Source organism: Ambystoma mexicanum, chromosome 2p (genome assembly GCF_040938575.1).
Source record: "Ambystoma mexicanum isolate Mex_15411 chromosome 2p, UKY_AmexF1_1, whole genome shotgun sequence".
In the NCBI taxonomy this organism is placed as follows: Eukaryota; Metazoa; Chordata; class Amphibia; order Caudata; family Ambystomatidae; genus Ambystoma; species Ambystoma mexicanum.
In genome coordinates this window covers 1,434,379,606-1,434,395,289 of record NC_090923.1, presented here as the reverse complement: position 1 = coordinate 1,434,395,289, position 15,684 = coordinate 1,434,379,606, and the positions used below count along the sequence as shown (strand labels likewise).

At 47.0% G+C, this 15,684-nt stretch overlaps 1 protein-coding gene across 3 annotated transcripts in view; it reads right to left on the bottom strand.

Annotated features, from left to right (window-relative positions):
• The window catches only part of NOS3 (nitric oxide synthase 3), a 937,759-nt gene that overhangs the window by 44,329 nt on the left and 877,746 nt on the right, over positions 1 to 15,684 (bottom strand). For all 3 annotated transcript variants that reach the window (XM_069645958.1, XM_069645960.1, XM_069645959.1), the window contains one exon: positions 5,391 to 5,585. In XM_069645958.1, coding sequence (XP_069502059.1) covers positions 5,391 to 5,585 — 195 coding nt within the window. The remainder of the gene's footprint in view (positions 1 to 5,390; positions 5,586 to 15,684) is intronic.

Here is a 15,684-nt window from a genome sequence, read left to right as displayed (position 1 = left end):
ACAGATAGGAGAAAAGGGAACAGGAGAGCTTCCCTTAGATACAAGAACAATGTTGAAGTGGACATTTGCATGGGTTGGTGTGTATGCGAGCTAGGACCAAGATACAGGGAGGTGGCGAGATGCCTAGAGAGTAGCACCTGGAAACTGTGATGTGCACTCCTCTATGGTTGAAACTATGAGCGTGAGCAAGACTAAAGACTGGTCTTGATCTTCAGAACCGATCTATCTCACAGCTACAACTCTAGACCTGAGACCAAGGGAGACAGTTCAACTGCCCAAGAACATGTCAGGCCATAGTCTCGTGAGGATAGGTCAGGGCCAACAAATAACCAATTAAATAAATAAATACATTTAATAAATGAAAGAAGAGGAGTGCTGACACATGAACTGAGAGACTGAGTACCCATGTAAATCTATTAGATATCATGAGAGAAAATCTGAGAATTGTAGAATAACAAGCCATTCAGGTTAGTGTTTTCCGTTTTGTTCAGTTTTTCTTTGCCTAACTTAAATATTGTCGAGACAGTTCTTCATCATTGGGGTTGTGTCTATCTGTGGAATCCACTTGGCTTTGTGACAGTCCCCAACACCATTTCATCAGAGCCTCAAAGAAAGCACAACTCAGAGGTGGCAAGTTAGTACTTCAGCATTGACACCACTACATTCAGTAATGAGTCCTTGCGAGACATGCCATGTATGACAGAATGTAGGCACTAAAGAGTGATAAGGAGGCTCTCTCGGGAACTCCACATGGGTACCCATTTAAAAACGTAGATTACAACATCACTAAGGAATAGAGCACCTGTGAGGCGCTCATATGATGCCGCTGTACACCAACAATACCAGTGAGCATCTCTGGGTCACTCGCATGATACCACTCTAATAATGTCTATAGCAGAACAGTTTTTGACCATCACAATAATATAGGTTAAACCACTAGACTTTCATCCTAAATGGTTTAAGCACTCAACCTTAACCCTCCCTCAGCTGTCAAACACTCCACTGACATCTGCCGCCTTCTGGAAGAATTTGACCTTGATGTCCTCGGCCTCACAGAGACATGGTTCACGGCCAGCTCTGTCACAAGCTTTGACACGCTCCTCCCCGATGGCTGCAAGATCCTCTCCGTGCCCAGGCCCAACCGCACCGGAGGGGGTGTAGCCCTGATTTTCCCAGAGTAGATTCCTGCCTATGTCGTTCCTATGCAGGCCTACTCCTCTTTTGAATGCCTTGTCTGCAGGCTCTCCCTCTCCCCTGGCCATTCCCTTACTGTGGCTACAATCTATCGGCCACCTGGTCAGATTTCCCCTTTCCTCTCTGAGTGGGCGGACCTCTCCTCCTCCCTCCTGGCCTTGACCACTCAACTCCTCCTTCTCGGAGACTTCAACATCCACCTGGATGCCTCCTGTCCTCCCTCTGGACTCTTTCACGACCTCTGTGACTCTCTCTCACTCACTATTCTCCCCTTTGGCCCAACTCACTCTGCAGGGCACACTATGGATGTACTGATCTCCTCAGACCTTCCCCTTTCTATCCCTCTCACCACTCCTCTCTCCTGGAGTGATCTCTTTCTGCTTTCCTCCCAGCTCACTCTCTCTACCCCTCAGGCCAAGCCACCTCCATCACTGCCACCCACCTTCTCTGTCATCCGACCCATGAAGCGTGTGTCAGTTGAGGTTTTCGCCGCCACTTTCTCACCCCCCCTCCCACCTTGACTGACTCTCACCCTGACACAGCAGTCTCCACTTTGCCATATCTGATACTCTTGATATCCTTGCCCCTGTGATGAGGATCCGCCTGAAGCCCAAAGCCAAGTGCAACTCTTGGTTTGACTCAGACCTCGTCACCCTAAAATGCATGTGCAGGGTGGCCGAGAGAAAATGGCAGGCTTCATGTACATCCTCTGACAAACTGGCCTGCCGCCTGCTCCAAAGGCAATACCGGCTCTCTGTCCTCACCAGGAAGAGAGCCCATATCCATGCCCGCATCTCTGTGGCATCTAACAACTCGGCTGAACTCTTTAAAATCTACAAGGAACTGGCCAATCCTGCCGCAGTCTCTACCTTCCCAGGTCCTCTGCACAGCACTGGCTTTTCACTTCATCTCTAAAGCTCAGGTCATCCTGTCCTCACTCTCCTCCTCTACCCTCCCTATACTCCCTGTTCTTCCTCTGGCCCTTCTGCAGCCACCTCTCCTCCCTCCTTCTCTGCCTTTCCCCTGTTCTCCGCTGACGAGTTTTATAGACAAGTGCGATCTATGAAAGTCCCATCAAAATAGGTTCACCCCTGCTCCTCCAAAACCATCAAGGGCCACATTGACACCCTGGCTCCTGCCCTGGCTGACTTGTGCAACCACTTCTTCGCCACTGGAGTCTTCCCAACCCCCCTGAAGCACTCCCTTTTGCACCCTCTTCTTAAGAAACCCTCAGCCAATCCCTCTTGCCCAGTCATCGCCCAATTTCCATCACTCGCTTCTTGGGCAAGCTCCTGGAGAAACTGGCTATCTCCCAGCTCAATCTCCACACTGATTCAGTTGGTTGCCTTCATGACCATCAGTCTGGCTTCAGAGCCACCAGAAGCACAATAACTGCTCTCCTGAACATCCGTGAAGACCTGTTCTCCAACCTCGACTCTAACATCCCCTATGTCCTCATCTTGCTTGATCTCTCTTCTGCCTTTGACACCGTCAACCATGCCATCCTGCTTAATTGTCTCTGCAATAACCTAGGTATCACTGGTCAGTCCCTGGCTTGGCTGACTCTCTTCCTCTCTGATCGACCCTCCCAAGTCCAACTTGGGCCCTTCCTCTCTGCTATATTTCTCTCTACCTGTGGTGTCCCCCAGGGTTCTAATCTCTCTCCCTGGCTGTTCAACAAATACCTGGCACTCCTTGCCCACCGCACTGCCGCTCTCTGCCCAAATTTTCAGTGTTATTCGGATGACACCCAGCTCATTTTCAGGCTACTTTCAGCCGCCTCTTCTCCGTCACTCATCTCTGACTGTCTGTCTGCTATCCAGGAATGGTGTGCCGCCAATGACCTCTGCCTTAATGCCAGTAAGACTGAGATTCTCCTCATTGGCACACCCACCCCCTCCTTTCCTGTAGCCCTCTGGCCGGCCTCCCTTGGCCCTCCTCCTGCTCCCACCTGCAAGGCCAAAAACCTTGGGGTCATCTTCGGCTCCACACTCTCTTTCTCTCCTCACATCTCTGACGTCTCTAAGAAGTCACACTACGAGCTGCACCTCCTCGGAGCTATTCTTCCCTTCCTCTCCTTCCCCCAGAAGCTCACTGTCTCCAGAGATCTGGTTCTCTCTAGGCTGGACTATTGCAACAGCCTCTTTCTAAACCTTCCTGCTTCTACCCTCCTCCCTCTGCAACTCATCCAGAACAGGACTGCGAGACTTGTCCTTGGCCTTAAGCCCAGGGATCGTATCTCTCCAGGACTGGAATCTCTGCACTGGCTCCCAGTGGCTGCAAGGATTAAGTTCAAAACCCTCTGCATCGTCCACAATGCCTTCTGGGGCCTCTATACATTCAACTATCTCTTTCTAAATATCCCCCCTCTCGAGCTCTTCGCTCATCTGCCTCCCACTCCCTCAGGGTCAGTCGCTTCTCCAAGCAACAAGTTGGTGGTAGATATTTCTCTTCGGCTGGGGCCTCCCTCTGGAACAGTCTCACCGTCTCCCTGAAACTTGTGGAGAACCATCTTTGGTTCCGGAAGCACCTTAAACCTTCCTCTTTGCTTCTGCTTTCTCTCCCCCTCTCCTCTGCTGAAGTCCTGGCCGATACTGCACTGGTTACCTGGCCACCCTTCTGATCTCAGGCCAAGCCCTGCCAGCTGCACTCCTGCACTGCCTCCCTGGCAACCCCTGCACTTGGGGACTGTTTTCTGTATCCCTACAGTCCCCACACCAGCACTTATGTCTGCAATCGCCCTGCACTTGCCAACTGCTGGCCGCTCTTTTTATTTATCTTATGTTAATTTATTTCCCATGTACTGCACTTTCCTCTGCCCCCCCCCACCTTCCTTTTCCCCCTTCCCTTGCACTTGCGCGGTCTGAATGACACCTGGCCTAGTAAGATCGTTGTCTGTCGTTCTTCTGTTCCGCCTCCCTTGCCTCATCGCGCCTTGAAACACTTGTGTATAGGCGCGTTATAAATGCCATATCATATCATATATCATATAACCACCAAAAAAATCAATTTAAGCCTGAAGGGGATCCAGAAAAACAGGAGACTGCTCGAAGAATTGTGAAAATGTTTCCCTAAACCAGTCCTCTACAGAGTCTCCTTTGAAAATACAATAACCAGTAATCTGTCTAGAATAAATCAGGAACTTATTGACCACCAGTGCCCAAATTCGAATGGGGCATACCCAGTCGATTCCAGAATTATTCTCCCTCTGTATGGACTATTTGTTAATCAGTAACCAAACAATCATAGATGAACAGATCTGCAACTTTATGTAGGGCCCTAGCCAAAACTAAAGGGGATGGAGCCCCAGGAAGTTTAGGAATTAAAAACTTCTAGTGCTGAAACGCTATTCGTGCTCCCTTTCCCAGTGGTTCCCACCTCTGCAGACCTTGTCTGCAATTCCCTGAGAGAAAAACTTTTCAGTCCTAAATGTCAACACTCGATAGCTACTCTTTTTCAGCAATGAGCCTACTTACTGCCATTAACTATTGGGCAGGTCCTCTATTACATCACTGTACGGAACAGCTCTATGACCTGCTGTGAGGAGTGGGTCACCACAGTGCTGCCTGGCGGAACAATGAAAAGGCATTGAAGCTACAGATGATGAACATAACTAGCTGCCTGACAGCAGCATATCACAAGTTAAAGCACATACATGTACAGGGCAAGATACATGCTACTGCTCACCCAAAATCAAACAAGGGGCTAGACTAATTTGTTTGAAGATTTTGGAGTATTGTTTCCTGTGGAAACACGCAACAGTTTGAATCGACTCCCAAAATGACTGATCTGTTTGACATATTTTTTAGCTTTAATGATGTTTAATGCTGTAGCAAGATTTCCCTCCCATGTATATTAGAAATTGCCTGCTAGTAACGTGATGTTTCAAGGGTCTGTGTTTTGTATTTTAATATGGATGCACTTTTTTACAATTGATTCTGGCCGTTTTTATTTTGATACGTTTGCTGTAATTGATTTCCGAAACCAAGCAAATTAATTGAGTTCGTAAGAGCCCAGTTTACGTGTCCCACTTACTCCCTTCAACAAAAAAATCACGGTGAAGACTTTGTGCTAGCGGTCACAGCCCTCTTTGTTCAATTACCAGACCATACCATACCAAATAAGCTCAACTGAGTTCTCAAACTACTGTGAAGATCAGAGACAGAATGGGGACCTTTGGTGTTCAGTAGACATACCCGAAGCTGGTCGATGTAGTCTCCAGCTTCAGTTACTGTCATGTCACCCTCAGACATTAGAATCTGCTGGACAGTTTGAAGCACATCAGTTGCCATGGTGACATCACCACAGATGAACATGTGACCATCCTGGTGGCACAGCAAAGCATACACCTCTGCAGGAAGCCGGGTCCGGAGGACATCTTGTACGTAGGTCTGTGTGGAAAGAAGAGGCACAGCTTAGTGAAAGGATACAATTCAGGAATATAGTAAGTGAACTCAGAGACATAACACCGATTATGCGCACAGCACAGATTGTGATATCCAATTTAAATTGCTATTTTGCTAGAAAATTTCACATCATTTCCTTCTCTTACTTGTAGAAAATAAAATATTCTGGCAATTCAAGACAAGGGGCCTAATTACTGTCAGGACCCCGAGTAAATGGATACTCAATAGAGTCCCTGAGTAAAGAGACACTGGAAATTAGACATTCTTTCTGTTTGTTTGTCTTTCTATGAGGTTTTTAATATTTAACTATTTACTAATTCCAGTAAGGTTTCCTTGGAGTGGTTTAGGCCTTAACTTTTGTATTCAGAGTGCTGGGGGGAACCCAAGCCACGATGGAGGTCAGAGGCAGGAGTCGTGATTGGGTGATGGGAAAACAAAGGACAGATTCTGGCATTCTAAACTGCCTTTCATTTAAGATTCAATTTATGCAGGTCATGTTTTTATGAGCTCCTGAGTGTTTGGCCTAGGGTTGTCAAGAAAGAAGAAGTCAAGACAAGATTCCTTTGAGAAGATCGAGTAAAGGTTTTTGGAAGAAGAGAAGATTTGGCTTTTTACAGTTTTCTGCAAATTCCAAGCTAAGTACAGTTTTATTTCTGCTTAAAATAATTTAGAAACTATTTTTTGCCTCGAGAAAAGGAAACCTCAATAAGGATAATCGGTCTGGTTCATAAGGAGTTAACTGAGCTGTCTTTAACAGTGCTGACTTTCTTGTGCACGCGTGCTTTTTGTTGTGAGGTTAGCAGAAGCCTTCCTAACATTCCCATTTGTTTTCCTCATCAGGCGTGTTTGTTCGCGCGGTTCCTCGGAAGCTGAAAGGATCAGATCAGCTGTGAGGAGGCGGGCAGTCGATTTCAACGACACAGTAGGCGGGTCTGCGTACATAGCTACAGCAACGCGAGCCTGAGGTGAGGTAGGGAAGAACCATACGTATTCCCTTTCCTCTGTGAGGTAAGCGTGCATACTCTTTCTTTCGGTACGTGGCTAGCATGCTGACTGAAAATAAGATTGTTTACTCGTTTTGTAATTTGGAACTAGATATTCGGGTGACCGCGCATTACGCGCGGCAACTGGCAGAACTGTAGGCAGCAGTTCTTACGTTACAAGTCCAAGCAAAGTCAATAATGCCATAGCATTTCGGTGCTGGACTGCTCATGTGGGCGGGACAAAGACTGATATGCAAATGGATATTTCCCATCTGTGAAAGGTACAGTGAGCAAAAAGCGTGTGCTGCAAACTTTCATCTCAGAACAGGTTATCATGCCATGTTTTTTCTGGAGAGGAGTGCCTGCTCCCTTTTTTTGAAATATTTGCAAGGAACGTAGGGTTGGTCACCCTAAGTTACCTGGGGGGCAACCAGACAGGGACTCCCTGCTCACTGCGCTCAGAGAGGCGCAGCTTCACCTCACTGATGAGGCCCAACAAGGCTGAAACATGTGTATGGGGTTTCTGTTGGTACTCTTGTTCAGAGAGGAATTGCCATAGCATTTCGGTGCTGGACTGCCCATGTGGGCGGGACAAAGACTGATATGCAAATGGTTATTTCCCATCTGTGAAAGGTACAGTGAGCAAAAAGCGTGTGCTGCAAACTCTCATCTCAGAACAGGTTATCATGCCATGTTCTTTCTGGAGAGGAGCGCCTGCTACCTTTTTTTGAAACAAAGTCAATAATACTTTGAAAGGCAGAGTGCACGCCGCCACAGCAAGCTATTTGAAGGAGTATCACTTTCTTCCTGAAAATAATCAAAAGAGTTGGCATTCAGCCTGAAGTGAGAACATTCCCCTCTGTTTGCTAAATTGGATTAAATCTCTTCACGTTTAGAAGGGCACGTTATGCACGGACAAAGAGTGCAACTGCAGGGGGTTTGCTAACCTTCTACAAAAGACAATATTGAAGATTTTTATTTTCACACGCTGCAGTAAGAGCTCAATCTACTAAGCCCATTAACCCTTTTGGGAGTGAAGCAAAATAAACTCCTTGGTTTTCAAAGATTGAATTGTAAAACTAATGTTTGTTCCTGCCCAAGATTTGCATGGACATCTATTTTCTGCATTTGTGAAATACTTTGTTGAACATTCATCAGAAAATCTGAAGTGTATGTGGCAGACCTGAGTTTCAATGGAAAATACTTCACTCAAAGTGTTTTCTCTTAGAACACTACATCCCAAAGTAAGCAGGAAACTATTTGTGCATTCCTAGGAACTCTTTCCTGTAAAGACTGTTCCAAAACATTTAGGGTTTGCCTTCTGACCTGAACTATACCAGGGGTTTTATAGAGAGTACACATTTAAATTCTCTAAATAGGGTACATTTGAGCTTTAGAGCATTTGGTTACTGCACAAGTTTCTTGAGGAAAGAACTGGGATAAAATGTGTCCAGAGCAAAAACTAGCTAAAGCAAGCTATTAACTCCTCTAAGCATTTGCAGAGGAGTCTTCAGGTAAACTATCCATTGTGTAATGGGGATTTGGTATTACAGGAAGCAAATGTTTGAATTTTAAGTAATTTTTTATGAATCTTTCCTCAATGCAGATACTGGAAGGAGGTTCCAGTTCCAGTGTCTGAATTTGTTATTTTCTCCACTTCCCCTTTCCCCCTGGGGTGTCACAGGCTCAGCTGTATTTGTTTAATTGAGTGCACAACATCTTGGTGGGACTATGGGGCTCAGCAGCTCCTGCGTTGGATTGAAGACAGGTCAAGACAATTAAAAGTTTCCCGGTCCGGAAATAACAGTACAGGTAGGCTTTCCAGTATTGTTGTTTCCAGCCCGGCAAACTACGAGTTCTGCGAGCGGGTGCCTTTCAGCCCATCAGGTCTGACCTGGCGGGCAGAACGGCACTCGATCGCAGACGTTGACGGATGCACCGGCACCATTGAAAACGGTGCCGGTGCATCCGTCCTCCCCATTCCTATAGAGTCCAATGGGACTCAAATGGGAATGGGGAGCAATATTTTCTGGCACCCAGGAATGGGCAATTACCAGGTCCACCGGCGCTGTAATGCCCACTAATTGCCCATTCTCGGGTGCCGGAGGATTCATGACTCCGGTGGCGGCTACCGCCAGGGTCCTAATGACCCCCAATGCCTTTTGGTCTAGCATCAGCACCATGGGCATTCACCAAGCTCAAGAAACCAGTAGCAGCATAGATCAGGGAGAAAGGAATCCGTATGATCATCTACCTGGATGACATACTGCTACTAGCCGACAACAAGGAGACTCTAAAGTACTAGACAGCATGGGTAGAACACCTACTGCTTTCACTAGGGTTCCTTGTGAACAAGGAAAAATCAAACACCACCCCAGCAAGAAGGCTAGACTTCCTAGGTTTTGTGCTAAATACCAAGCTAGCTACGCCCGAGCTCCCACCCAGGAAAATCTGCGACATCAAAGAAACCAAACTATGCCTGACCAAACAAGTAGTATCCCTCCGAGTGCTAGCGAAGATAGTGGCACTATTGGCGTCTTCGATTCAAGCTGTATTCCCAAGTCCCCTTCATTATCGAGCTCTGCAGGGACTGAAGATAAAGCACCCCCAGCAGGGGCTGCGTTACCACCAGTCAGTGCCGTTAGACCAATAATCCATATCACAGAGCTGGAATGGTGGTTGAAGAACATGGATGCCTGGAACGGGCGAGCTATCTTCGGAGACCGACCAGATCTAGATATAGAATCATATGCCAGCAGGATAGGATGGGGAGCATGTTGGGGTGTGCTAGAAACAGGAGGGAAATGGAGCACAGAAGAGCTGCAACTCCACATAAACTGTCTGGAACTACTAGCAGGATCCTTCGTGATCAAAGCATTAACGAAAGGGAGAGTGAACCTGCACATTCTACTGAAGATGTACAACATCTCAGCAGTGAAATATATCGATCACCTAGGGGGGACCAGATCCAGACTCCTAGCAGAACTAGCGAAGGACTTTTGGCACTTCTGCCTACAGTCGGGGCCTTCGGTAACAGCAGAATATCTGCCAAGCGCTCTCAATGTGGTAGCAGACTGAAACTCCCGATACCTGAAAGACTCAAGCGACTGGAAACTAGAGCGAGAAGTATTCCAGCAGCTGGAACAATTATGGGGGCCAATACACATAGACCTATTTGCATCGCAACTGAACACACAGAAAGACAGTTATTTCAGCTGAAAGTTACATCCGTCGGCCCTAGGAGCTGATGATTTACTACAAGATTGGAGAGTGAAACTACACTATGCTTTTCCCAGAGCACTGGCGAAAATGCAGCAAGAGAGCGCAGTTAGCACTCATTGCTCCAATGTGCAAGGCTCAAATGTGGTTCCCCACCCTGATGGAGTTATCCGTGGACTTCCCGCGGGTTCTCCAAGATGGAGAACACCTGCTCACGGACCCAGCTGGATCATATCATCCTCTCAGAATGAAAGGGACTCGCCCATTGATAGCGTGCAGGATATCAGGAGACGTTCGACAATGCTGGGCATTTCGAGGGAGGCTGCAAAGCTCATGGCTGAGTCATGGGCCCCATCCACTCGAAGGAGCTATGACGCGGCTTGGATCAAATGTTCAGCCTGGTGCAAAGGGAGACATTTTCATCCCGTTTCTGCCCCTATAGTAGCCGTCCTAAACTTCCTAGCATCCCGTCTGCAAGATGGTACAGCTTTAAGGACCATAGGAGTGTATAGATCAGCGATATCAGCAGGGCACACCCCCATTGAAGGGATTCCAGCAGGGGAGAACCCATTGGTAGTGAGGCTCATTAAAGGGGTTCATTTTAAGGTTCCATCTGAACCAAGATATGTACAACTATGGGATGTAACGAGAGTGTTGCGTCTGCTGGCTAGCTGGCCGATGAACGGGTATCTATCTCTGAAGCAGCTATCAGGCAAGTTAGCAATGCTTCTACGCCTGGAGTCATACAGTACAGTAGCGGATGTCAGAGCACTAGAAGTGAACAGAAAAACCTTCGGCCCAAAGGAGTGACCCTTACCCTAGCTAGAAGGACAAAAACAAACTCCACATCGCTCTTGTATCCATACTTACCAGACCATTCAAAATGGTGCATGGCAGCATGCATCAGGGAGTATGAGAGTAGGACATCCGAGTCTAGGACAACAGGTATTACACAGCTTTTGATAGCTCCTATAAAGCCATTCCACGCAGTAGCTACAGCCACCATCGCCAGATGGTTAAGGGAAGTTATGCATCTAGCAGGTATTCATCTGAATAAGTTCGGGGCACATTCAGTAAGAGGGACGATGGCCTCAAATGCTTTCGTGGCAGGAGTTACGCTGCAGGATATCATGCAAGCGGTGGACTGGGCCAGCGATAGCACATTTAAGATCTTTTACTTTAAGCCAATTGAAGAGATGGCGGTGACCGTAATGGGAAGCTTTGAACAAGCATAATGCTCGCCTCCTGTCTTCACAGAGAATGAACGTTACCCCTGCACACTGCGCAGGGAGTCTTGATTATATTAATGACAAGGAGGCGATCATTAATTTACCGCCCAAACATGTACGATATGGATTGTTGAAATGAATATGCATTATTATGTGTCAGACAGTACATGGACACCACCCTAACAGTTTGACTTGTATGGTTTACAGGAGATGACTAGAAGGCAAACTGAGCATCGGAAAGCACAGGTGGGCGTGAGCTGGTAGGGAGCAGCGAGTTTGTAGTAGCTCCAAAGCAGTTGAAAGCCTGTTGTTGAGTTTGGACTTTCGTTTGAGTCAAGTTACAGTGGCGGATCAGTTCGGAGCATCCAAAGAAGAAGGGGAGTTAGGAGACAGGAAGTGATATATGGCCTGGGTTAACTCGGGCATGGACTACAAGTGGCAGAAGGAAATGTAGTCCTAGAAAGAAGAAAAAAGGAAAATGCGTTCTGAAAGAGACATATAGGTTCATTACAAGTTTGCCGGTCTGGAAACAAGGGTGCCAGTAAGCTCACCAGCATCCTTGTTTCCGGACTGGCTAACGACAGGTTTTCCTACCAGAGCTGCTGTGCCCGACAGGTATGACCCTGCCGGGCACAGCAGTCACGGTAGGCAAATCCATCACGGAAGCACCAGCACTTTCAACAACGGTGCCGGTGCTTCCGTGTCCCCACACCCATAGAGTCCTTTTGGACTCTATGGGAATGGGGATTAACAAAATTACTGCCGCCTGACTTGCCGGCCACCAGACTTGTAATAGCCTGGTGGCACTGGGAAGTCAGGCAATGGTAACTGTTTACAGGTCCGGCGGCAACCAGCCATTCGCACCGGCGCGGTTACCGCCAGACCCATCATGAGGCCCATTTTCTCTGTTTTTCTGTTTATTAAGATGAAACTGCTGAAGAGGGTATTAAAGATGTTGAAGCATAATGCTCGCCTCCTTGTCTTTAATAGAATCGACACTCCCTGCACAGTATGCACGGGTAATCTTCATTCTCTTCTTGCCTAATCGGTCTTTCGTCTTGTACCTCATCTATGCTTTGCCACATGCTTTCACCACCATCCTTCCCAACCTCATCCCAATCAGGAATTGAAGTTGCCTCCACCTCATCCTCTGCTAGTTCTCTTTGGATCACTCTTTTCTCACCTGCACCTTTGGCTTCCGATGCAGTTTCCTTTCTGACTGTCTTCACTTTGGATGTTCCACTGGCCTCCATTAGGGTAGTCTCTCCTTATGCCTCTCTTCTCTACCCTCCAACAACCTCTTTCTCCACTTCCTCCTTCCATGATGTTCCTTCCCACCACCCATACAATGCCCTCTCCTCTATCTCACCACAATCCCTTTCCTCTGTCCTCTCTCTGCTCTCCCAATCCCATCTCCAGCAACCTCTGCTACTCGCTCACCCCTTCCTTACACCCACCTCTGTCACTCCACCTAATTCTCTTGTAGGGGACTAGCCCCTCCCACTGAGCTGTCCAATTGGGGAGTGGAGGCTCCTGTGTGTGTTTATTGTGCTAGTGACAGTATTGGTGCAGAAGCTCCCCTGTATTGAATTCAACCGATTGTTCATTGTTTCTGCTGCGGTGCACAATGACATGGACAAAGATGATTTCAGGCTCTGTCCCCAGTTTGGATTGTGTATGCTTAGGATGCCTGTTCGCTGCCCATGAGGATGTCATAAAATTGCAGGAAAGCAAGGATTCAGTGCCCATAACAGTCCTCTGCTTTAGCGATGGGGTAAAGGGGGTGGCCCTTGTGTTCCTCCACTGGGCCAAGCAACAAATGGTAGGTGCCAGCACCTGGCCACTGTGACCACTGCATTCTCCAACCCATCACAGGCAGGAGACTTTGTCACACAAAATGGATGAATAGTGAGGTCACACAGCTCTTGGCTGGGAGAGGGCTTTGTGAAGGATTTTGACCAGCAGGTGGGGCATGTTTTGGATGATCTTATGGCACAAAGCTCAGAACTCAGCCTGCTTCATTCAGTTTGCTTAAGGTGATAAAAACGTAGAAGGCCTGGTCCCTGTAGTGCTGGAAGCACATGATACCCAAGACCCCCCCCAAAAAACAAACACAAAACAAACACACACATCTTCCCAAAACTTAAAATTATTCTATAAACTCCAATTAGAATGTAGGCACTTCAACAATCAAATCAGTGATAATAGTACGCCTCAGCTACAGGAGACCTACAAAGGTCTTAGGTGTCCTTTTGGCTGGGGTGAGGAGACCTATTCTGGGGATACACCAGAAAACAAAAGTAAATGTAATGATGAACATTAGCAACAATACTAGACCATCAAATAGATCACTGCATTAGCATCTGCTCCAGATTAGACTTCACACTCTATGGGAGTTGTCTTCAAACCGTTTTGGCCTGAGCACCCCTGAGCAAAATGTGGGCAGGCCGGGCTCCCCCCAAAATGCCAAATGGTCAGTAAGTCCAAATGGCTATGAACTATTGCGCTGTCACTGCACCCCACTCCCAGTATAGTTCCCGGGCTCACGCATCTGCTCTCATCACAGTTTCTGGGCTCATCCCACTCCTAGTCCAGTCCCTGGGCTTTCCCCATCACAGTCACAGGCTCTCCCCACCCTGCTACCACCTCTGTTGCATTGCTCTTCCCACCCTGCTCCCACTAGAGTCCCTGGGCTCCCCTACCCAGCACAGTCCCAGGGCTCCCACCTGCCCCTTCCTCCTACCCCACTATGGACCGGCAGCATGGTACCATGCACAATCATCATACCTCAAGCCTCTGTCTAAGCATACACACAGAACATATGAAGAACAACAATGCATTTCTTTAAGTTAACATCTGTCATGAATCGGCGATGTCGACCCTTCTGGTCTGCCTGGTCCCTCAGTCAATAACCACATACTCCGTTCACTTTCAACATGGCCGACGCCAGGATTCGGTATGGCATAGGCTTCCATATTGACACACATGTTTCCTTGAAAACAGACACGCCCCGCGCTTCTTCGCGTCTCAACGCTTCGCTTGCCTGCACCTCACCCGGCAAGTTGTGTTCTAAGTTTTCAGCCCTTTTTCCTTTCCCTTGTGAATCCTGGTGCCCAGCCTCCTTTCCTTCCCAGTCTCCTACCCACTCCCCATATTCGGAGCCCAGTTACCTTGTTCCTTCCAGTCCTGGTTCCATCCCGGACCCTTCCAGGAACTTTGAACGTCTTCCTAGCCCCGGAGACGCCGCGACCGGGAGTCAGTGTCCATCACGCTCACCAAAGTCCAGCAGACTGGATTCAGAGGATTCTAGACCTTACCTCTACAAGGCATGCTCGTCCAGGAAAAAGAAACCCGCAAACTCCAAGAAGAGATCCACAAGAAACAAACAGGTGAGTCACAAATCCGAAGACTCGGATTCTGACAACATCATGAAGGAGAGAAGAGAGGAAAAGACCTCTTTATCCAAAATATGCACTTATGTGCCCTTAACAAAAAAGGAATATGCCGCCGTGGCATTCATACAGAAACGCTCAAAGTAGAAGGTGATAGCTTGTCATGACATTGCTGGTTAACAAATATGTAATTATAAAATTATATTGGGAATAGAACAAAAAGAATATTTATCATGTGAACTTTTTCAGACACTAACCTCTTGCAAGCCTTGCACATTTCTTTGGGGTTTATTACAAGTTTGCCGGTATTCTGACGGTAAGTCCGCTGGAATACCAGCAAACAGAATTACTGATACCGCTACTTGGTCAGTTGTAAATCCCCATTAAATGGGTTCCACAGGACTCCATTGGGGATTTTTGCTGGTATTATCGATGCCGGTATTTTTGGAGGTAAAACCTCCACTTTACCTCCAAAATTCACTGGTATTACCATCCAGTAATACCGGCTGCGGTAATACAGGCAAACTTGTAGTTTGGCGGTTCTGGAAAAATTGAGGTAAACGATATTACCTCCACCTTTTGAAGAGGTATATAACATTGTGATATTATTTTCATTCAAAGGTTTCAGAATTCCTAAAAATAGTCAAGATGTAGCAGCATTATTTAAAGCAACAAAGGGACTCTCAGCTTAGGAGCCAAAAGGGAACCGTTTTGAAGTAATTGCCTACAAACATGTGTTAACCACTGGGGTTCCTTCATTGAAGAAAGTGCAGATAATTCCACTTCAGCTGCAAAATCCCTAGGATTCATAGGTGGTGCTGTTGCTCAGAGGATAAAACATAGTCAGTCTACTGGAAGTCGCACACTTTTCAGGTTCAGCAAAAATCTTATTTGCACATTTAATACATCTTCACCCTGGGTACTATGATGATGCAAAGAGGAAGAACAAACACAAATGCGATCCAAATGTATGATTGCAAAATGGTTCAAAATATCATTAAAAAATCCATAAACCACTGACAGATTGACAGACAAGACTCAAAGCATAGCACACAATATTCAGTGTGCTCTAAGGCTGGCATACAATTGCCATCAGCTTTTACATGTAACGAGTAATATGGCTGATTAATGGAACCCAACATTATTTCTCTAAAGGAAACTGGTGCTGAAAAACTGTGAACTGTACTACTTCTTGTAAATTTGACAAAGATGGCTCAGCTTTGGGGGACTCAAATGGAGGTTGTTTTAAGCTTAAGTGAGA